Here is a 22,602-nt window from a genome sequence, read left to right as displayed (position 1 = left end):
GTCTGTCTGTCTGTGTGTCTCTCTGTCTGACTACTGTCTATCGTTGTTGGCCCCAGACCCTTCCGCCTTGCCCCCTTGCTGTGTTTCGCCTTTAGAGCCTTCCTTCTGTCTGTTTGTTGGCCGCTAACTGGAGCTTATCATGGCATTCCATTCCATTCCATTAAAGTCCCAGCGCGATCCTTTGCTGCACGTGTCATGCAGCAGCGCGACTCGGTCGGGTCTTCGCTTAAGCCTGTTATTATTATTATCCTATTAAAAAGAAGCAAATCCTTGTTATCCCTGCTGTGAATCCTGTAATTAATTATGCTATTAAACACCTCCTATATCCTTCCTTTATCCTTTACACAAACACACACACACATTCAGCGGAAACTGATGCGCAAAACTTTTCCACGTTGTGTTCCGCATATTATTTTCCGCTTCTTTTTGCTAGCCAAAAGGCTTTGAACTTGAACTTTTCCATGAGCGTATAATCAGACAGCCAAAGCAACCTACTTATGGCAGCAGAAGCCGCAGAAGCAGCAGCACAAAACGAGGAAAAGCGGAAAAAGTGGAAACTTTTTCAATGCCACAAAGAGCGAAAGAGCGAAAGAGAGAGACTGACGCAAGTTTCCAGATGCCAGTCTGTCCCTGTCCCTGTCCCTGACTCTGACTTTGAATCTTCCTCCCTCTCCCTCTCCCATCATCATCATCATCATTTTCATCTTATTCTTGCGGCTGATTAAAATATGCAAAAGTGTGGAACGGAATGTCAGACAGCCAGACAGACACACAGACACGAGTGATGACGTTATTCATCCAAAAATTGCTGCTAAAAACCTTGAAAATCTACCTAAAAAAAAAAAAATAAAAAAGTACAGAAAATAATAAATAATGCGGATATTTCGACTGCTCCGATACCCGGTAAAGGAGTTCGAAAGAAAGAACTTGAGATATATATCAGAATCTATTCTTTAATATTTATAAATAAATATACCTATGGCCAGCTGTATTTTTAATGGGATTCTGATCAAAGATTTTTGGACAGTATTTTTCTTTTGTAAATCCCTTAAATATGCCTACCATATTTTTATTTTGTGTTCGTATTTTTTTACTTTTTTCTCTCTATTTTTTACATATTTTTTACATACTTATTTTTTATTTATTTATTCAATAAAAAATCTGTGTTAGGCGTCATGCCACAGTGCCCCTCGGCTTATGGTGCTTGATTTCTGTATAAATAATAAATACTCTTCAAGCCACTCGTCGAGTGCCACGAGGTAGCGGGTATTCGATAGAGGGACACCCTTGAAAGTCGTCATAGTTCAAAGGTTGACTTGACTTTTGTTGCTCTGCTGTGACTTTTGTGTGTTAGTGTATGCTTGCAACGTCATAATTAAGCGCCATGCCACATGTTGCAGCAGCAGTCAAAACTTTTGCCATCTAACACACACACACACACATACATATGCCTGTCTCTTGTGTTAATTTCACCGAAACATTCTCTCTCTATATATGTGTGTGTGTGTGTGTGGCACTTGAGGCAACAACGCAGACAGTTTACAGACTTTTTGAGACAACAACAAAAACAACAGAAACAACAGCAGCAGAGTGACTGTGTGGCATTGCCATTCAACTTTTGCCACCCGCCTCCATCACTGCCTCTGACTCTTGTCCTTAGAGAAGGACCTCCGCCAAACAACAGAACGCCGCACCCCCCCCCCCCCAACCATCCCTCACCCAACACAAGAACAACATTCATTTGGAGTAATTAAAATAGTGAAAGTTCCCCGCTCTCTCTCTCTCTCTCTCGCTTTTGCACTCACTCTGTGACATTTTCCATAGCCTACATTTAAGCAAAATTAACTCAAAATTTGTGCATGTCATTAAGACAGGCTCCAAGGCCCAGGGCCCCCCCGCATTAAGGGCGTTAGAAAGATCAAGACTTTCATAGGAAATACTTTAAGAACATTATTCATTATTATTATTATATTTTTTTAAATTTAAAATGGAAATTTTTGGAAATTATAATTTTTATATATTTTTAGATTTTTCTAAATTAAACTTACTATTTTTATAGATATTTAGAATTCAAGGAAATTTCAAGAAATGGCTGGAAGATTTTTTTTCATTTTAAAGAACTACTTTTTAAGAATATTTCAAGGGCCAGAAGTTTTCCTCTTTTTTAAGGAAAAAAAAGCTATCTGCTAAGCTATTTCTTTTGAAAGTATAAGAAATTTTGCACATCAAGGGATTTTTGTGTGATTCAGATTTGCCACAAATATGAATATACTATAAATACAAAAAATTCAAACATTATTTTTGTTCTTTTCCTTGCAGCATATTCTTCAAAATTCCAAATTTCAACGAAGAAGAAAGCGTGTAAAACTCAAAGAGAAACCAACAAACACAACAACAACAACAAAAGGAAACCAAAAATCTAACCAACAAAATCTCGGCAACAAATCGAAAGGCAACTCTAGAAGAAACCACACAACACGCTACAACTCTGGCAGTGCTCTCTGGCTATAAATAAATAAATAAAACAAAAAGCGAAAGCAAAACCACTCTCTTTCACACACACACACGCATACGCACTATCTCCCTCCCTCCCACATACACACACACACACACACATACGAGAACGTACAGTCAAGACTCGACTTGAGGAAGAAATAAGCAACAAACCAAGGACCAATTACATGTTTATGGAACAGCAACAAAAGCAACAACAGCAGCAGCAGCAACAAAAAAAACTCTCCAAATAAAAAATAAAAAACTATTTTCATCTGTTTTTGGGGCAACTCTGTGAAAGAAAAGAAACAAAGAAAAACAAAACAAAAAAAAAAATAAGGAAAGAAACACTCTCATTAACTCTTAGTCTCTGTCTCTCTCTCTCTTTCGAAAGTAATTCTATTTCGGTCTCAAAAACAGTGTTGTAAAACAGCCCCATTAACAATATTTCGGTGTGCAAAAATTTCGAAATAAAAATTAGAGTTTTAACAACAACAACAACAACTGCAGCAGCGACAACAACTACACAAACGAAAAGCAAAAGCAAAAGCAAGCAACAACCAGAGAAAGAAAAGTAAAAGGAAACAACAACAACAACTGCAACAACAAACACAAAAAGGAAAAGAAAAGGAATAACAAAAAGACAACCAAAAACAAAAGCGACGTAGACGACGGCCCCCAGGACAAAAATCAATTGCAAAAATTGAAACTTATGGATTGCTGGACGGGTAACGCCCGACTGGCGAGTGTTTTAGTTTAAGGTGAGTTTTTCCATCTCAAGGATACTTTAAGCATCCAAAGAGTTCTAAAGGCTCGTTCAGATCATCTAAAGAATGATCAAAAATGTAACAAAATGTGGCTCTCAATGAGAACTCTCTCAAGGAACATTCATGAATGCATGTAGGTCTAATGAAGACCCAAAAACATGAGGATACTAGGGGGCAAGACCCGGCTCACTCTCTTTGCACACTCGCCGAATAAAAACTTTTTTACTTACCTTTTTAGTTCATTAGTTAAAGAACACCACAAAGATATATCTTGAAGCGATTGAAAAAATACAGAAAATATTTACCACAATTTTTATAGAAAACTCCATTAAAAAATTATACAAAATGTAATGTTAATCAGCCCTGGGCGACCCGAAACGTTTTTATTTAATAGCGAGAGCGAAGAAACAAGTAGGGCCACTCGATCCAATGGATCGAGGACTTTCAAGCAGGATTGCCAGCGAAATTCTCATTGGCAGAACAAAAGGTGAAGCAGGAAGGTTGATCCTCTCCTCTCCACTCCACTCCTCTCTAATGGTTGTGCCGCCGAACATTATGTACTCGTCCATAACAAAACATTAGAAGGAATACCGTGCACAGGGGCACAGCACACAGGGGCGGGCCCAAAACGATTACTCTTCGCGGGCAAGGAAGGGGTAGCCGGGCAGGGCACCGCCAGCTGTCAATCAAAGAAAAGAAACGAAACGAACAAAAACGAGTGCTTTGACAGCCATGAAACATGACAGACTGATGACGATGACGGCCATGTGACTGCGTTTATGTGTGTGTGTGTGTACCTGCGTGTGTGTGTGTGTTCTTTTTTTAAAGCTAATTTTGGAAACTGCAATTAACGCATAGACGTACGGAGGTATGGAGAGGTTTTTTTTTTTGGCTAATTAAAACAATTTCGCAATTGTGCAAAATTTTCAATTTAAAAACTGCAAAACCTTCACGAGACACAGCGCCATGTTTGGTCACCAGTCAGGGGGTACAGTCACACACACACACACACACGCAAACACAATTGTTTGACAGCAAACACACAGAGAAGAGAGCGGGTTTTTTTTTCTGTTTGTGCTGTTTCTGTGGTTTATTTTGTTTGGTACGATCTTTTTTAGCATTTACTTCCCCCATTGTCGAGGCGCAGACGTCCGTCGCTTTACTTCCGCTTCGATCAACGCCACAAAACCCAACCCAACCAAAAACAACAACAACACCAGTTTTTGACTGGCTTCTCTCTCTCTCTTTCTCTCGCTTTGCTCTTCTCTTCTCTTCTCATTATGATCCCATATGCAGTGCGACCTTGGCCTTCAAAAATCACAAATCACCAAAAAAAAAAAAACAAACAAAAAAAATTATTTTGCAAACAATTTTTTGCATTCTTTTTTTTTCTTCTTTGTTTGTGGCTTTTGCAAAAGAAAGAGGAATGGTTTTTGATGGAGTATTTGCGGTGGTTGCAACACAGAAGTCATGTGGCGCCCAATGAGATCAAAGAGAGATCCCTTAGGCACGGCCTATTTCTATCCCGATCAAGCCCGATCCAAATTACGGTCTACATTGACTCGTCTAATGCGCCTGATCGGGAATATATATACTTTATGGGGTGGAAAACGCTTCCTTCTGTCTCTCTACCTCTCCCAGAGTGGCTTAGCAGTAAGGGGACTCATAGAAACGCTTTTTATGCTCTTGTGGTTCAGTCATTTGCCTGTACTTTGTGAGAAACCGTTTTCTTTTCATTAATTCCCCTATGTCTGGGCTCCACACTCGTCTCCCAGTTCCCAGGGTCATTAATGGAAACACTTGGCACCCCGTATGACGAAAAATGAAGGCCTAATTCGATGAAATGGCATAAAAAAAAAAAGAAGACACAAAGAGAAACAAAGGCCATTTCTATTGATTGAATGTGAAGACACAAGATTGAGAGAGAAGTGCCGGCAGAGAGTGAGTGCCAGTTGCAAAGTGAAATGCAATGACGACGTACAGATAGATGTACGGAAAAAAGAGAAAAACACAGTTACAGCCTTACATAATTATGTGCAATTTATGCGCAACGTGACAAATCAATTTTCCTTTACCTCAATTCGGTTTTCCTGCTTCTCAGAGTCTCAGAGTCTCTGAGTCTCCGGGCGACACTGCATCTCTGCCTCTCACTCCAGCGTTGACAGCCAGATATCTGTCTGGAGTTGAGTCTCAATACTGGTAGCACTTGGTGTTGCACTGCTGTTGCATCGTTTCGGCCAGTTTCTAGTTTCGCACGCTCAATTCTGTGGCACAGAACCGCTATCATGACTTGGCCCAAGTCGTAGTAGAAATTCTATAGAATTTGAGGGCAAATAAAGTTGCATTTGGTGGTCGAATGTCGCTAGAATTCCTTTCCTTTTTCCATCATTAAATGGACTGAAATTCGATGGGGTTCTCTGGACCCTCAAGACGATCAATCATACGATGAATTTTTTCCAAAGCTTTTCCTTTTTTTTTTGTACTTTTTATGCGCATATTTTTCCGCATTCTTGTTGCTCTATTTTTTTGCAGTATATTACGCATACGCCACCGCGTGTTTGCGTGTTCAACTTTTAATACGCTCTCCGTTCAAATATCACAACGCACGCGGCGTTGCATTCATAAGTTGTATTTTTCTCTCTTTTTATTTTTTTTTATATAATTCCTACTATATCTTCTGTTGTTGTTTTTCTTCGTTTGCTCAGCTAAGCAAAGAAATACTGAAACGTGCAATTTGTAATTGTTGTTGCAACGCAGAACGCATGTGGCGCCCCATAATGGGTTGTACGTACGTACGTGTACGAGATTATAGCGCACAGACCACCACCGATAAATGTAGCTCTCGTTGAGCACTCGTTTGCACTCGTATTTCTGTAGATTAGTGCATTCTTTCACCCTATCTCTCTCCCAGAGTGGCTGAGCAGCAGTAAAATGTTCAAGTTATCCTACAGACTGTAAATTGAAGATGTTTCAAGGGATAATTGGTTTATTCCCAGAGGTCACATACGCATTTTCGGGGTCACCATTCGGTGGGGTCACCACTTGATTAATTTGCTGCTAATTGAAACCATTTCCCCGTCAAAGTTCAATCATTTTCGAATGCGTAGGGGAATGGGTGGCACCCCTTTACCCTTGAGAGAGAGTGAGAGAGCGTGACGGAAGTGATTAATAAGCAAAGTGAGGCCGCATCAGCAGACAACAAGAGAACTTAAGAGAATGCAACAAATGCAAATCCCAGCAAAGAGAGACGCAGTGAGAGCTTGCGCATGCAACGCCTGGTGGCAGGGTCACCCTAAAAAAACAAAAAACAAAAAAAAAACAAACAAAAAACGAACAAACTCTTTCCCTTGTAAATTTTGTGTGCGCTTTCGTGTGTGTTATCGCTGTGGCATTGCACCAACTACAACCTATAACGCAATTACATGCAACGCTCCCCCATTCCCCCCATTCCCACTCCCAACCCCCACGCCAGTGCGTCTTGCGCCCACGTGGCGCCCACTTATTTGCTTTTGGAGGGGGGAACGGATAGGGTTGCCGGGTTGGGCGGCCAAATCGCATTTTGCGTGTATCAATTATTGCGCATTTCTCAGTTGCGTTGTTCAATTTGTCTTCTTCTTTAGGTTTTTCTTTTTCCTTTTCTTGTTGCTTTATTTTATTATTTCGCTGTGTTCGCTGTGGCTGCTTTTATCTGACAGCCGCCGCCTGTTGTTGTACAATTATAATGCATAACACCCAGCGACTGAGTGGCAACAATAGGAAAAACGCTGGGGGGTACGAGGGGGGGGAGCACAGGTAGAGGTAGAAATATTCGTTATCCACGCAGAGAGACGCTTGCACAGTTCTGGCTTTCGGATTTTTGGCGAAAATATGCACTTAAGAGGTTCTGTCTCTCTCACAGAGTGCCTTAGCAGTAGAGAATGCGATTTTCGTGGAACTGTTTCGTAATAGAACTTCATTTTGAAGCAAAAATCTCTTATTGGATGGTATTTTTCTCTATTAATATAAAGAAATCTATTAACCTTAATCTTGTGGGATGAGAATTTCTTTCTATCTTTCGATTTTAAGCAAAATCCAAGCCAAAACCTCGCGTTCGGTTCGGCTACGCGCCGCGCGTCATGCGGTAGCGCCCCTTGGTCGGTGCAGCGTTCTTTTGGTGTCTCATGGGCCACTTGATGGTGCAGTAATTGCATCGCCAGTTGTAAGATGCAGTCATTGCATATCAACATCCCAATGAAATCTTTTTCTACCCGATCCTACCCCAAAGAGTATATATATTCTTGATCAATATCAACAGCCCCGTCGATATAGCCTTGTCGGTCTGTCCGTCTAGTTTTCAGAGCCTATAAGAGCTAGATCAACCAAATTTTGAAGCCAGACTACTGTGATATTGCACTGTTACAAGTTATAGATATTCATCTCTCCATTTATCCACCTGGAAATCTATTTATTTGTCCATCGTTTTATTCATATATTTATGAACCTTTTTCTGATTTATTTATTTATACTATATCCAACTTTTTTCCATCCATTTTGTCATTGTTTTCATTCATATTATTGGATTTCAATCAAAGTCACGAAAGTAATGAAATTGGGAAAAACGTTAGGCAAAGAAATATAAAGGGGGAAAAAGTTAAATCAAAACAAAAACTCAAACCCCCATGGGTTGTGATATTTCGTTGCATGGGTCTCCCTTTACCATTAGTTATGCCTCTGCCTCGCCTCCCCCCCCTCCGACACACACATTTTCCCTGATTTTCCAGCAGAATTGCGTATGCGTGTGAAAAGCGGCGGGCGGGCGGGCTGGCGGGCGGTGTGCTGGCTTTTTGGCCGCTGCGTGACACATTGTGTGACTGACTTTTCAGCTAATGGCCAAAGGAACAACACTACCAACAGCAACAGCAACAGCAACAAACATTGAAGGCACTGCACTTGCACTGCCTGCTGCTGGAAAATGTTGACATGCAAGCCGGCACCCAGCAACCAGCAACCAGCCGCAGTCCAGTGCAAGCCTCTGACCCATTGGCAATTAGCATTTTGGATGGAGTTGCATTTATTTATTGTTTTAACCAAAAACGAAAGAAAAAAAAAAACTATATACCATAGGCACGTACAAATACAAGCATATATCGTATATCGTTATATCTGATCGTTGTTTTTGGGGTACAGTTTGCAGCCAGAGTTTGCGTGTTCTCTGGCGTTCTCCACTGCTCTGGGTGTGTGTGTGTGTGTGTTTGTAATTGTGGATTAATTATAGCCAAGGACCCCACAAGATACAAATAAAGATACAAAATGTATCTCGTATCTCGGTCTATGTGTGTGTGTGTGTGTGTGTGTCTGTGCAATTTCCGTCCATTGGGGCACACACAGAACAAGGTTAATTCAGTTAGCCATTGTATCTGTATCTGTATCTGTATCTGTGTGTTGTATCTACTGCCTGCCCGCTCGTACGCTCATTCGTTTGTTTGTTGTTTTAATTACGCTTCCAAGTTACATAATCATTTCAACTGATGAACACGCACACACACACACACACACACACACACACATCAGAGCATCGTCCCGTCTATTATTTGCCATGGAATGGCAAAGGAAGGCCCCTCCCCTCCCCCTCCCGATCATTGTTTTCCAAATTCAAAGAAAAAACCCAGAGCCGACCGAGGGGCACTGCTGCATAACGCTTTTGGACAGAGTTTTTTGGGGAAACAAAAGGTTTTTTATACTGAACCGATCTTGCCTCGTATTAAATCCCGTATACCTTAGCCAGAAGGGTATGTGTCTTTTGCAAAATCAAAACCCCGTTGGGGTTTCTTTTTGGGTGACAATTTCTGCTTCTTTTTTGTCTTTCTTTCTGGCTTTGATTTGCGTTTGAAAAAGGGGGGGGGGGAAAAAAAAACAAATGTTCACATGAACAATCCGGTTTTGTTTTTTGTTTTATTTTAGAAATTGAGAAACATAGAAAAGCAGACCAAAGCGAAGGAGAAGCCGATGACGGTCTATTTTTTGTGGCTGCAAAGTGGGGAACACACTTTTTTTTGGCGGGGATTCCCTAGGGGAGTTGGTAGGGAGATTATAGATGAATGATATACATATTAGTCCCGCCATCAAGTGACGCCCAAAATCGAAGCTTCTCACGATCCGATTTTGGGCAGATGGGCGATGGGCGCTGCTGTATGACGCGTGAAATTTGTGTTCCAGGGTTGTGTTGGAGAGCAATACTAGGGTTTTCATTTTGGGTGCTTATATTTATTATTAAATTTAAGGCTAATATAAAATATTGTAATATTAATTTATATGGAAAAATTTTAATTTTTCTACGTTTTCTGCCATTATGGGTTTTGTATAATTTTAAAGTTTTACCTGAAACATGGGTATACTGAATGTTTGATTTAAATAATCTTCTAATTTGTGTGTGTGTGTGTGTGTGTGTCTGAAAGAAAGGCCTGACCTTTTTGTCCATGTCACTAGCTTTGCTTTTTGGCGGCAATTAGAAACCGAATTTCACCGTCAGAGAGAGAGAGAGAGAGAATCGACAAAAAGCGGCACCAGCGACCACTTCATTTTGACCATTGCAAAATTTGTTTCCCATGACTTTGGGCCAAAATGGTGGCAAAAAAAAAAAGAAATAGATATAAAAATAAAAGGTAAAAGAGAACTTTCGAAAGTTGAGACAGACGAAGAAGCCGCCGCCGCCGCCGCGGAATCAACACAAAAGAGTAAAAAAAAGTGCATAAATTTGGCATAAATAATGCCCTTACCCCTCGAGGACTGGGCACTGGGCACTGGGCCCTGGACCACCCCCTCACGACTTTGAAGCGTTGAAAAATGATGACAACTCGCCCAGCGAACGATCTCTGTGTTGGAGAAAGAGAGTGAAAGATATATAGAGAATTGATAGAGCGGTGAAGGATGAGGAGGAGCAGTTGGGAAAGATCGATTGTTGAATGCGATTAGTCGATCATCGTAGGGGGTCAAGAGGAGGCGTGTAAGAGGAGCAAGAGAGCAGAAACAATAGATACATATATATAATAATAATCAAAACCATAGATTGTTGCCCTTATTTTGTAGTTCCAAAAATCGAAGATATGTATTTGGGTATAGCGATCTTTTGATCCCTGAGAAGGGATATTCTTTGGAATCTTTAATGCATCCGATCTGCAGCTTTCCTAGATCTCAGAGTTAAGATTTTTATACAAAATTTTCGGAGCAGACTTCTTTCTGATAATCGCCATTATACCTGGGGGAATTCCTTTCTGAAGGAATACTGGTGAAATCCATTCAATCCCTACACTCTATAGAGGAAAAAAATGTTTATATTTCTATGAAAATTTGCAAATTTTGTACTTTTTGAAGGACTTTAGGACTGCTTACCTCCAGGCAGTGCCAATGGCTTCCAGGAAGGGGTCTGCCATTTTCCATTTGAAATATCCTCTAATATTTAAAGACTCAAATAAATATCAGTTTAAATTGCCCAAGATTATAAATAAAAACTATTAGTAATAGCCTCCACCCAATTAATTTCCAGCAAACCAAAAAAAAAGATCAAATGATTAATAAAATTCTTTTATGCTGAGGCCTAAACCAAAAGCAAAATTCGCGAGTCTATTGAACTTTTGTGCCGCGCAAAAAGTAGTCCCAAAATCGAAAAGGTTCAATGAACCAACGCCGTGCGGCCAACAAAACTATGAAAGAGATCAACGACACGCACTAAAATTGTTCAAGCAGACAGACAGGGACAGCGATAGAGAAAACGTCGACGACAGCGACAGCAGCACTTCAATAGGCCTCAAAACCATGCAAAAAAAAAAACAAAAAGAGGCCGAGGCAGAGGCAGAGGCACGCACAAATTTCGCAAAAGTCAATGAACTCTGGTCTGGGCTACGACGGCAACGTTCTCTCGGCAACAAAAACACACCTGAGAAATTCGCAATCACACACACAGAAAAACAAAAACAAAAAAGTGCGTAGCATACGGCACACGCATCGAAAAGAAAAAGCAAAAACAAATACACGGCAAACGCAAAACGCAAAGAAAATGTTGCCAAAAATTAAGCCTTGGCCTGCTCTCGCTCGCGGTCTCGTCTGCGTCTCTCTCTCTCTCTCTCTCGCTCTTTCTGTCAACATTTTTCAAAGTCAAGTTGAAGAGCAGCGTGGCCGCCGTGAGCGTCCGCCTCTCTGTGTGTGTTTGTGTTTTTGCGATATTTATTGCGAATTCTCTTTTTCACGCCGCCTCGTCTTCCACTCTCTTGTTGCGTACGTGCGAGGTTCTCTCTGATTCTTCTAATCGCCTGCCTGCTCGCTCGCACGCACTGAGAACGCTTCTAATCGCGCGCTCGCTCGCTCGCACGCTTATCGCTTGCCGTTTGCCGTTTGCTTACGCAATTTCGCGTATGTTTGGCAAACACCAAGCAAAAAAAAACAACAAAAGAGTATGAAAAGCAGAAAAAAATATAGATAGACGCCAGCGTTTTTTTCTTTTTTTGCTGATTTCGTTTATCAGTCACACTTGACATTTTTGTTTCGGGTGGGGGGTGCATATACATAATAATAATATATATTATATATATATATATACTCCGATACATAGCTGATGATATATTGCATGAAAGGCTGCAATATCAGGGATCATTCTAAGAGATATTTCACCTAGGATATTCATCAATCCATAGAGATCCAATAGCTACATCCATAAAGAAATAGCCTTTCAGGGTTTATTGATTTAAGAATGCAGTAACGAAGATACATAGATAGATACACAATTAAATACAGATAAAAGAAAGCTGCTCTTTAGAAAACTTTATTTTTTAAACGAAATATTCTATGCTGATGCCTTAAAAAGTCCCAAAGTAGAATCTTTATTCAATTCTTCTCCTTAAAATCCTAATAACTATGGTTTGCCTTAAAAATAAACCTAAATAGCACAAAATATTGTAAGAAAAACTATTCCTAATTAAAAAAATAATAAAACATTAAATAAATATTTTATTATATTTAAAACTATGACTTTCCCTTAAATAAAACCCAAGAAAATCCTTTAGAAAATGATCTTTTCAATTTGCATTTGCCCTAGAAGAGTTTATTACTCTAACAAATATATACCTACTTTTATTTCAAAACGTGTATACATTTTCGCATTTAAAACCTACCTCTTTTTTTTTGTATTATCGCAAGCAAAAAACGAAAGAAGAGAGAGAGGCACGTAGGCATCGTGCCCACAATCTACAAAAATATACAACAGAAACAATTATAGCAAACAAATAGAAGAAGAAACTATTTAAACAAATGAAATCTGAAGCTAAGACCATAAAAATATAATGTTCTTTAAACCAGGAAATAAACACAATCAAAGATCACCTTTTCCATGAGTCTGTTTGGTATAGTATTTATTCTGAACATCTGCAATTTTCTGATTCACTTTTGACATTCGGAAAACTGCATGAAAAAGTATCTTTTACTGTCAGCTGTTCAAGACCGTTTGGCCTTTTGGCATTTCAGCAGAGAAAATCCAAGCGATACAATCATTAATTAATGACAGGTTTTCCTTCGATTTCCATAGGCCAATGGCTGCGAAATTCGTCTTCCGCATTTGCAAAACAAAAACAAAAATAAAAACAACTACAACAAAATTCCATGTCTGGGGGAGCAGCATATGTTATCTGTATCTGTTAGATTTCGTATGTAGGTCAAACGCAGGAAAAAAATGGCAAGCAAAATGTGCAAAAAAAAAATTCGCACGCACTCACAAAAAGAAAAAAAAACAACATGGAAGCCGGCTGCGTAGATTGCGTATACGCAATGTGTGTCAAGGACAGATATGTGCGAATTTTTATAGTTCCTCTGCCCGCTGTCGCTGCCCCCCCCTATTTCTCGGCTACACTCTCGCAAAATGTTGAGAAATATTTTGTTCAGCTAAAATTAAACCCAAGAACAACAACAGGAACAATGGCAACGCACCTACTGAACTAATTTGCTCAGTGCTTCAGTGTGTGTGTGTGTGTAGATTGCGTGTGAGTGTGGTGCGTATCTGTGTGGGTAGCATTGAATTTCAGCTGTGCGACAACGCACACCAGCCACCAGCCGCCAACAGCAGGGCCCGCTAGAAACACTTTTTTTGTTGTGCCATTTCGTCTCTGGGTTTTTGCAATTATTCGCAATTCACGCCCACGGTCAAGCCAAAGGTCAGCCCACAGACGGAGGGGGAGACCCACAGACCCCAAAAATGAGCAATGAATATATGTACACACATGCATATATCTTTATGTAGCTATAATTTCCTCTATATATATACATATACATATTTTTTTTTTAATTTCGCCACGAAATTAAGTTGGAGAAGAAACTACAAAACTACTTGGAAAACGATCTCAACGATCTCGAGAATAATAAATGCTCTATGTCAAGTTTAGTTCAAAAACAAAACCAAGACATGTGTCACGCGTCTAGCAGCTATGCCCCTCGGTCTGTTGAATCTGTTGTATCGCTCCGCCAATGTTGCATACCCCATGGCAAAGTCAGTCTGCCCTTTAGCCGCATGGTTAGGGTATCATTTCGCACACACAGATACAATCTTTAGTGTGTGCTTGTGTGTGTGTGTGTGTGTCTAACTGTAGTGTGTCCCATCGCAAGCAGCTGTGCTTCTGGGTTCCTCTCTGCCCTACTCGTCACTCGTCTCTCTCTCTCTCTGCCTCTCTTCTTCTATGTATGCCAAATTTCCAATTGGGTCGCACGCACAAGGTACGTTTTTGCGAATTTCTGTCTGTGCCTGTGTTTGTAGTGTATCTGTGTGTGTTTGAGAGCTTTTTTTTGTTCGCTAGCGGAGCGCGTTGATCGCGGAAACGAAACAAAAACTTTTGTTGTTGCTGTTGCTGCTGCTGTTGCTGTCTCTCCGTCTCCCTCTATCTATCTGTATCTGTATCTGTATCTGAGTGCGAAACACAACGAACGCATTGCGTAATCGGCGCTGTACTTTTGCCTTCGCGAACAGCAGCTTGACAACACACAACAAAAGCCAAAAAAAAAAAACCAGTAGAAGGGCAGAGATGTGTTTGGTGCGGGAAGGGATTAAGCTAGTTAATGCTACTAAGTTTAGCAGCAGCTTTCGACTAGTTAGCGCCTCACGGAAATGTGTTTGGGCATGCACAGAGACATGCGAGTGGGCAGATACATCCATTGATAGTCCAAACAGATGTGCAGATACAAAGATACTTAATTTAAGAGATGGGCTCCCAACTGTAGATGCTTTATGCGATCTGCATTAATCTTGCGATCAAAGAATGAATTGCGAAGTGCTTCCCATTAAGCTTTAGGAAAGGTTTCTTTAAATTTTATGTATAGATAAAGATGTATCTTTATAATCATATTACAATGTACAAAAATAGTTAAAAGTCAATTGGCAATGACAGCGACAGAAACAGAAACAGAAACGACGTCAATTGGTGGGCAATGACGCTGCTTCCATCCCCCCACAGAAACTTTTTCCTGTGCGTAAGCGGCTATAAATGTAGAAGAAAATAAAAGGAAAAGATACAGCTACAGATACAGCTACAGATACAGATACAAATACAGATAGATTGCCGTGAAAGGCAGGTAATGCCGCCAATGGATGACTCAAAGCAGCAACAGACGCAGTAGCAACGAATTGAATTAGCAAAAAAAAAAGAAGATGAGAGCCACTGGCAACGCAGTAGGTGATTAAGGTGGCTGGCAGGGGGGTTGTGGGGGCTAAAAAACTTTTTACAAGATTCTACAGAAAGTTTTACAGAAATTATGCAGAGAGAGACGAACAATCCGGGAAAGTTAAATGAATGGAAAACATTAATGGAAAATTAAGAAATGCAAAAAGATTAGACAAAGATCATAGAAACTTTTCAGAGAACACACGAATAATGACTTAGTTAATAATTATAGATGTTGAGCGACTGAAAGCAAGAGATAATATAATAAGGCTTAAAGGAATCGACGGCCTGAGAATATATTATTTTTTTTTAAAGGGCAAGACTTTATAGTTCCATTCAAATGATATCTATTAAGAGCATATGGGTGCTCAAATAGTAATAAAAAATAAGAAAGTATCAAATAATATAAAAAAACACCTTATGGCCAAGTTTTCAAAAACAAAATTTTTTTCATATTTTGATGAAATTGCAATTTATTTAGAATATAACTCCTTTAGCCCTTCTATGGGTGATAAATACCAAAATTTCATTCAAAGAATATATGCAATTTCGTTTGCAGTTTGGGTTCCTTCAATTCCAAACTTTTATGCTAAAATCTATCCAGAAATCTATGGATATTTTTGTAAAATCACAAAGTCTTTTCCCTTAATTACTATGAATCCTTTTTGCAACGTATCTATTACTTTAATATTGTTACTTCAAATGAATTTTGTGGAAGAAGTCTGCCCAAAGAACAGGTAGAATACGAAAATGTTCGCATAAATTCCACATAAAATACATCCCAAAGAAATCTTTGCAGTAGAATTCCCAAAAAACCAAAAAAACCAAAAAAGAAGAAGCAGAACGATCGTCGCATAGGCAGAAAAAACAGAAAGAACAACAAAAAAAAAGCTACCCGGAGAGGCATTCCACTGACGGTTGACTTTTGCTTTTGTGTACAGTTGTTTCAGGCTGTTGCCTTTTTTTTTTTGGTTTTTTTTTGCTTATTTTTTCTTCTTCTTGTGGTGTTTCTTTCGTGCTCTATGCGGAATTGAAATGTGCTTTTGTGTGTGTTTGTTTCTGTGTTTCTTCTTTTTTTTCATTTGCGAAATTAGCGAATTTTTGTGTGTGTTTGGGGGGTAAACGCACAAAAGCGCGTTAGGAATCAGCAGTAGAAGCAGTCGAAAACGAGCCAAAAAATAAGAATAAGAAGGACAGGGACAGGCAGAGAGAGAGAGCGAGAGAGAGGGAAAAGTAACAGAAGAGCTCTGTCCCCAAAATTTAGGTCAAATGCTCAACTGCCGAAGCTGACGCTGACGTCGACATCGCTGCTCTTCTGCGTGTCGATTGGCAAAAAAAAGTGTTTTTTTTTGCGAATTTCTTTACCCTAGAAAAGAAGGGTATGGGGTATTTATGATAAGACAATAGTTTGCAATCAATTCCATATTTGATCGAATGCAAAAATCTACACAAATCCGAAAAAATCCAAAGATTATATATTCGTAGATAGTAAGTTGAGTAATGCCCTTAAAACTCTAAGGTACACGATTTTAGTAGCCCTGATTTTGAGTTCACTCTATGGTTCTATGGTTCAATCTATGTTTCATCTCGAAATCTTCGCTTCGAACAGACTCTGTGGATCTAATAGGGCATCAATGGATGCGACCCCAAAGCGCTGGCATTAGTTTCTAGCTTTTTTTTCGCTTTTATTTTTTTGCGTTTGCTGATTTTATTTATCTTTTTTCGGGTTCTCGCCGTGTGTGTGTTAATGTTTTATTAGCTATCGTTGTAGTTGTAGTTGTACTTGTTGTTGGCGCTTTAACTAACGGTTCATCACGCCCGGTTGGAAACAAGGCAGTTCCCCAAAAAGTAGCCCTCAAAAAGCAGAAGCATTAGCAACATACATAATCACTCATAAAGAGGGAAATATCCAAAATTATGTTAGGATTAAACAAAACAAAACAAGGGTCTGCATTTTCTGTACGATATTGTTGGTATTTTTCTCAGAAATTGATTGGGTTTTCTTTTGAAATTAAAGTTTATGTTTAACCCCATTCTTTAAGGCCTCCGTATTTTATATTTCTAGAACTTTTTATATTTTTGATAATATTCATGGAGATTACATAGTATTAAAAGTCTTCATAGTATTTTTGATGGTATTTCTTAAAGCTTTTATTGCAATTTCGATTTAATTTTTGGTAGATTCCCTAGTATTTTTAGTGCTTGTAACAGTATATATCGTATTTTGAACAGTCCAGTCTGACCGAAGGCAGGGAAAAGTCGCTGAACGAAGTGGTAATGCGTAAGAGGGAGCATGACGAGCTACAAGCCCAGAGAAAGACAGACCTCAATGCCGCCCTGGGGGAGCTGCGGATCGACTGTCGGACGAGGAGGATGTTATTAACCATCTAAGAACGAATAATGCAAATCTTGTCACTGAAATCGCGTTGCTCCGCTGGTTGCAGATGAAGTACAAAATGACTGAGAAATGCTTGACTAAAAAGTTGGAGGAAGCAAACGAGAGGATGACCATTATGCAAGACGAATTAAAGTTCCTTCACGATAGAGTTCGGGCATGGAACAACAATGAGGCAATGAATGAACCACAAATTCGTCCAGTGATTGAACAGCTGCAGGAATTATCCAACTCAATCGACAGTTTTCCGACAGAATTACGATTATCATGGGGGAGCATCCACTCGACGTGAGACCAACATTTTGTCCCAATGAGATCTATGGGCTTGCTCCATCAGATACTGTTGAACGGTACAAATGGCTCGTTCCCAATTGGTTTGCGGACCTGACTTGATCGATTTTTTGGCAATCTTCTTTGATTTGACCTTTTTCTTCTGTTTGCTTGAGAGTTTTTGAGCTGTGGTGCCAATACTGCCACTACCAGCCGACCCGAAACGTGTTTCATATCCGGAGCCGAACCTGGATGTGGATCCTGAGGGAGAGTTTGAACCAGACCAGCTTTTGGGGCTTATCGTTCCACTTTTTCGATTCCTTTTCTTGCCTAGTCTGCGTTTTCTCTGTTTATTATCCGGGCTGCGACTTTCGGATCCCTTTGACCCTTTTATCGGAAGTTTTCGCACTGGCGTCGGCGTCAGAGACCGGATCCTGCGGCCAGAGGCTGGCGACACCCACACAGCCTTCTTTGACGGAGGACTTTGGGTGGCGGCACTCCTTGGCGATACACTCCGCAAATTGTCGTAAATGGGTTTCTTGGCGTTCAGTTGGGACCTCATCCGGGATAGTTTCCGCGGTGGCTTGTATGCCTCCACTGTGTACATTGTCTGTCCGGTGTTGCTCGCCGAGGAGCGGCCCAAGGTCCAAAGACCGTTTCGTTCCTTTTCGAAGGCACTGTAGATGAGGTGACGCGGCACTGGAATGGGCAGCTCCGCATGGCGTTGCTGCGAATAGAGAGTAGGGATTAGGGACTAGGAATTCTCTCTATTTTAGAGTTCGGTTCCAAGGACATACCGAATTGTAAAGCTGCCGCTGTCTAATGCTTAGTTTGGGCCAACCGATGGCCGCCCGTTCGAGGCCCTCGTCAATGCTGCAATTGTGCATGATGCACATCTCCCGGACACAATTGTAAAACTGCAGGGGAGTCGCATCGCTTGGCCTGAATCGTCCCAGGGCCTTGATCAGTCGGGCCCGTTGCTCTTTCTTCTCTTTCTCTGACAGAGGCGTCTCCGGTTCGACTCTTGTCACTCCCTCAACCCGTTGCTGGTCTAGTGCCATCGTTTTCAAATGTTTTTGCACACTGAAAATTTAAAGATAAAGATAAAATTTTAAGCAACGGAAATTTTTTATTATGTTTAGTGTTTATTCGGAAGTAGGACTCTGAACTCTGAACAAAAATGGGAGCTCAATGTAAAGACAAATGAAGGGAAGGCATGGGACTACTTCGTGTGTCAGCCACAATGGAGGAAACCAGTGTTGTCAAATACTAGAACCGGTTTAACGGTTGAAAAGTTGTCTAGCTTTTCACTTAACTTTCGTATAATTTTGTTGGTTCCAATCAATCAAATCGATCAAATTTTGGTATCAATATTCGTTTTGGTTTCGTTGCACTTCGATTCGATCGATTCGATGTACAGTAAATATGCAGATCCATTGTTCATTCTAACCGTATAACAGCTGCTTATCCTCCTCTCTCCTCTCCCCACCCTTCTTCCTCTCCCTCTCTCTCTCTTCGTTAGTTCCACCTCTCATTGTTCCGCTGAGCTAAGTGTGTTTTTTGCACACTTGAGCGGGCTTTGGGTTAACCTTGAACATGTGTGTGTGCGCGACGATTGTGCGATTCTTTTTCTGCGGTTTCTCTCTCTCCTTCCCTGGCCGATCTGTCTCCCCGTCTCACTCTAACAAGTTCTAACACGTTTTGCGCGTGCGCCACATCGAATGCAGTCGACAGAGGAAGAGAATGAGAATGAATGTCACAAGGCAAACAACGAACTGGGCAGCAGGGAAAGAGAATTATGTTTATACGAAACTGAGATTTCAAGATCTAATGGAAAGAAACCAAAGAGATAGAGGGAGGGAGAGGCAGCTTTGAAGTTGATCCAAGAACTTTGATGGAAGTTCTGGAACTTCGAACTTTTAAAGACAACAGCTTGAAGACTCTATTTTTATAAGGGGACTTTCGGTATCTGTCTTCCATCTGTATCTGCATCTTCATCGTATGTCCATGGGTAGATCTCACCAGGGAAGGGTTACGAGATTCCAGAAAAAGCCTTTAAGGAGCCACAACTTTTAAAAGGAACCCCAAAGGAAACCGCGACTCTGCTTAAACTATGTCAATTTTTGGGCTTCCCTTTGATTCAAATCAATTTTCCTATAGCCCAAAATACTACCTTATATTTTCGATAACCCATAGATTCATACGAACCATAGAAACGTATTTTTTCTACCAATAGCTATCATTTATGAGACATTTATTCAAGGATGCATAATATCTCTGTTCTCCAATAGTGTTCCTGGTGTTTGGTTCCTTTGATCAATCAAGTCTCGAGGTTCGAGGGTACACCTCGACACCATCTCTCCGGGCCTCCGGGGCCTCTCCACTTTTGACATTTATTTCCTAGCAATGGGAACTGTGGGCTTGTTTGTGTCCATGGGCTAAATGGCAGCCTGAAAATGGCAGCCAATGGGTTAAACGTGTAGAAACAAGGCCTCTCCCTCCCACCCTTTGCACGGGCTCGGGTGCAAACTATTTGCCATCCCGCACACACACACACACACACACAGAGAGAGACACACACACGCACTGGAGGCGGCGGCCCAAGCAACCCTTACCGCCGCTGCGTGACTGCTAGAACAACCCCTACCTTCCTCCACCTTCTTCTACCCTTGTGTTCTCAACCCTCCTCCAACCCCACCGAGGCTGCTGAATGGGGAACCATTCGTTCGACCATTAAATGCGTTTCAGCCAAAGAAAAGAAAGAGGAATCGAAATAAGCAGAAGAGAAAAGCAAAACGAAAGAGAAAGAGCAAGGAGTGAGTGCTAGTGTGAGCGTGAGTGTGAGTGTATATTTCTCTAGGTCTGCTGCTGTTGTCCTTAGCTGAAATTGAGCTACCCCTACTGCCTACCTATCCACATCCACATCCACATCCTTTCCTATCCACACACACAGAGACACGCAAAAACCATACCACGCCTACTCTCTGACCTACACTGAAACAAAACCAGGATGCTAATCCTATAAATACTTGAGCAGGAGCCTACAGAAAAACTTTCTGCCAGGCAATCAGCAATTCGCTTGGTAAAACTATAAACTTTCACATTTCTGATTGGCTTAAGAATGACTTCCCTTGGGTATCCCTTCAATCATTCAGAATCTTTGAAGTTTTAGATATTCCAAGCAGAGTATCTCTGCATATTCCAATCATTTAAAGTTGAGGCCGTATCGCGCGTTAAAACGTTAGCGAATCGACCGAGGGGCACTGCTGCATGGCGAAGGGAAAGAGATTGCGACGAATCTATATACAATTCAAATTGAACTGAACATAAAAGAGCTACAGATCAATAGTTATAATAGTTATAAATACTAATTAGGGTATATCTAGAAGTATCTAGATATTCTTCAGGTATTAAATATTCATAGCAAGTAGAAAAATCTTAACCAATGAAAGGGGACGCTGAAGCTCTCAAGAGATCTGCCTTTCCAGGAGTATTTTCCATAGGATATCTATTATAGATCCCCCTCGTTTTTGGTTTCAGTGTAATTTTGTAAGCCCTGTTTTCGGGCTTTGCGTGTTGTTTGTTTTCTGGGGATGGAGATTGGGGGCTGGGCTGTACAACAAATATTTGGACTATTGCTAGACATTCAATATGCACACACACACAGTCACACCCAGGCCTCACACGATGCCTGTGTTACCTGCATTCTGCTTCACCCTACAACCCACCGTATACCCTACTTAAACCCTAAACACGGCGCACACACTTGCCACACATTCTACAATCAATTTGTAGGCGTGTGCATGTGCGTCCCACAGAGCACAGAGCTCAGAGCCCAGAGCCCAGAACAGGGCCAAAAGCAGCGGCCATTGGAATGAAGTTATAGTATAGCCCCAGCCCTAGACACAAGTGCATTATATATCGCACAGTATATACATATGCACATATGTATGTGTGTGTGTGTGTGTGTGGCATGTGCATCTCCCTTTTGGCCCGAACGAATCGCTGGAGCGTATAGTGTGTGTGCGAGCGAGCGGGATGGGATAAGTGCAGAGGGTTTAAGGAGGGTTGGTATGGGAGGGGGGGTTCGGTGTGTGTGTCTCGTGTGAAAATATGTTTTCTTTCATTTTTTATTATTTCCCTTTTTTTTGTTTTGTTTTGTTTTTTTTTACACAATTTGCATTTGCGCAAAAAGTGCAAAAGTTGACACACGCAAAACCCGGCAGGCAGCTTATTAGTGTCAATGTGTGTGAGAGCACACACACCCAAACACACGTCAGTGTGTGTGTGTGGACGCCATTTTGCTGGCCAGTTTATCCACTTGTCCCCCCCTTTTCTTCCTTTTTATTTATAATTTTATTTGTATTTTCTTTTAGTTTTTCTTTCCTTTTTTTTTTTTTGTGCACTTAATGAAATTCTTTTTTAACCTAGGAGTAGGTTAACCATCACCACTAAACATAGCTAACCATCTCTCTCTCTCTCTCTCTCTCTCTCTCTCGTTGCAGGTGAGTCGGAGGTTTTTATTTATTAATGGAATTTTCACTTACCCTTGGGAAATGGAAGGGACTGAAAAACTTGACGTCACCCAATGGAAAAAAAAATTGGTAATACTCTGCTAAATGACATAAAAAAAAAAAATACAAAATAAGTAGAGGAAAAGGTTGGATTCGGATGGGTGTTAAAGGTAAATGTGAAAAAAAAACGTTGCCTCTATAAATCAATTGAAAATAATTTGTTCGCTTTCGTTTCGTTTGCTTTGTTAATGAAAATTGAATTGATCCATTGATTCCAAGTTAATTGGCATCCTAGCAGGGGGAATGAGATAATTGCATTCGACTGTTGGGGAATTTTTTCGAAAGAATTTTAAAGGCAGACTGAAACTTTTCAATAATAAATGAGTGTAGGAGGAAGTCGTAGAGAATCGATTGCCAGAAGTAGATCGATGAAAAACGTAAGAAGAGTACATTTCAAAAGGTGTTCAAAGGGATATACTGGGGCTTGGCGT

At 40.6% G+C, this 22,602-nt stretch overlaps 2 protein-coding genes across 4 annotated transcripts in view; one reads left to right on the top strand and one right to left on the bottom strand.

The window, feature by feature from the left end:
- Window positions 1-2,518: 2,518 nt before the first annotated feature.
- The window catches only part of mamo (maternal gene required for meiosis), a 129,703-nt gene continuing 109,619 nt past the window's right edge, over window positions 2,519-22,602 (top strand). For 2 of the 3 annotated variants that reach the window (XM_033381887.1, XM_033381886.1), the window contains exon 1: window positions 2,521-3,254. The gene's annotated coding sequence lies outside the window, so the exon portion shown is untranslated. Of the gene's footprint in view, window positions 3,255-22,602 lie in introns of all 3 variants that reach the window. The other variant, XM_033381884.1, reaches the window with a different exon arrangement.
- On the bottom strand, window positions 17,057-18,783 carry LOC6901529 (uncharacterized). Its single transcript, XM_002134167.3, has 2 exons — window positions 18,395-18,783; window positions 17,057-18,324 (listed from the first exon to the last, which is right to left on the bottom strand). The coding sequence occupies exons 1-2, from the start codon at window positions 18,656-18,658 to the stop codon at window positions 17,593-17,595; spliced, it is 996 nt and encodes a 331-aa protein (XP_002134203.2). The 5' UTR covers window positions 18,659-18,783; the 3' UTR covers window positions 17,057-17,592.

This window comes from Drosophila pseudoobscura, chromosome X (genome assembly GCF_009870125.1).
Source record: "Drosophila pseudoobscura strain MV-25-SWS-2005 chromosome X, UCI_Dpse_MV25, whole genome shotgun sequence".
Lineage (NCBI taxonomy): Eukaryota > Metazoa > Arthropoda > Insecta > Diptera > Drosophilidae > Drosophila > Drosophila pseudoobscura.
This window is presented reverse-complemented; position numbering and strand designations above follow the sequence as displayed.

Bases quoted from the DNA above. Each gene is read 5' to 3' on its own strand.
- LOC6901529 (XM_002134167.3), bottom strand. From the start codon at position 18,658: ATGGCACTAGACCAGCAACGGGTTGAGGGAGTGACAAGAGTCGAACCG. The intron at 18,325-18,394 runs GTATGTCCTTGG...CTCTATTCGCAG, and splicing joins AGCGGCAGCTTTACAATTCG to CAACGCCATGCGGAGCTGCC.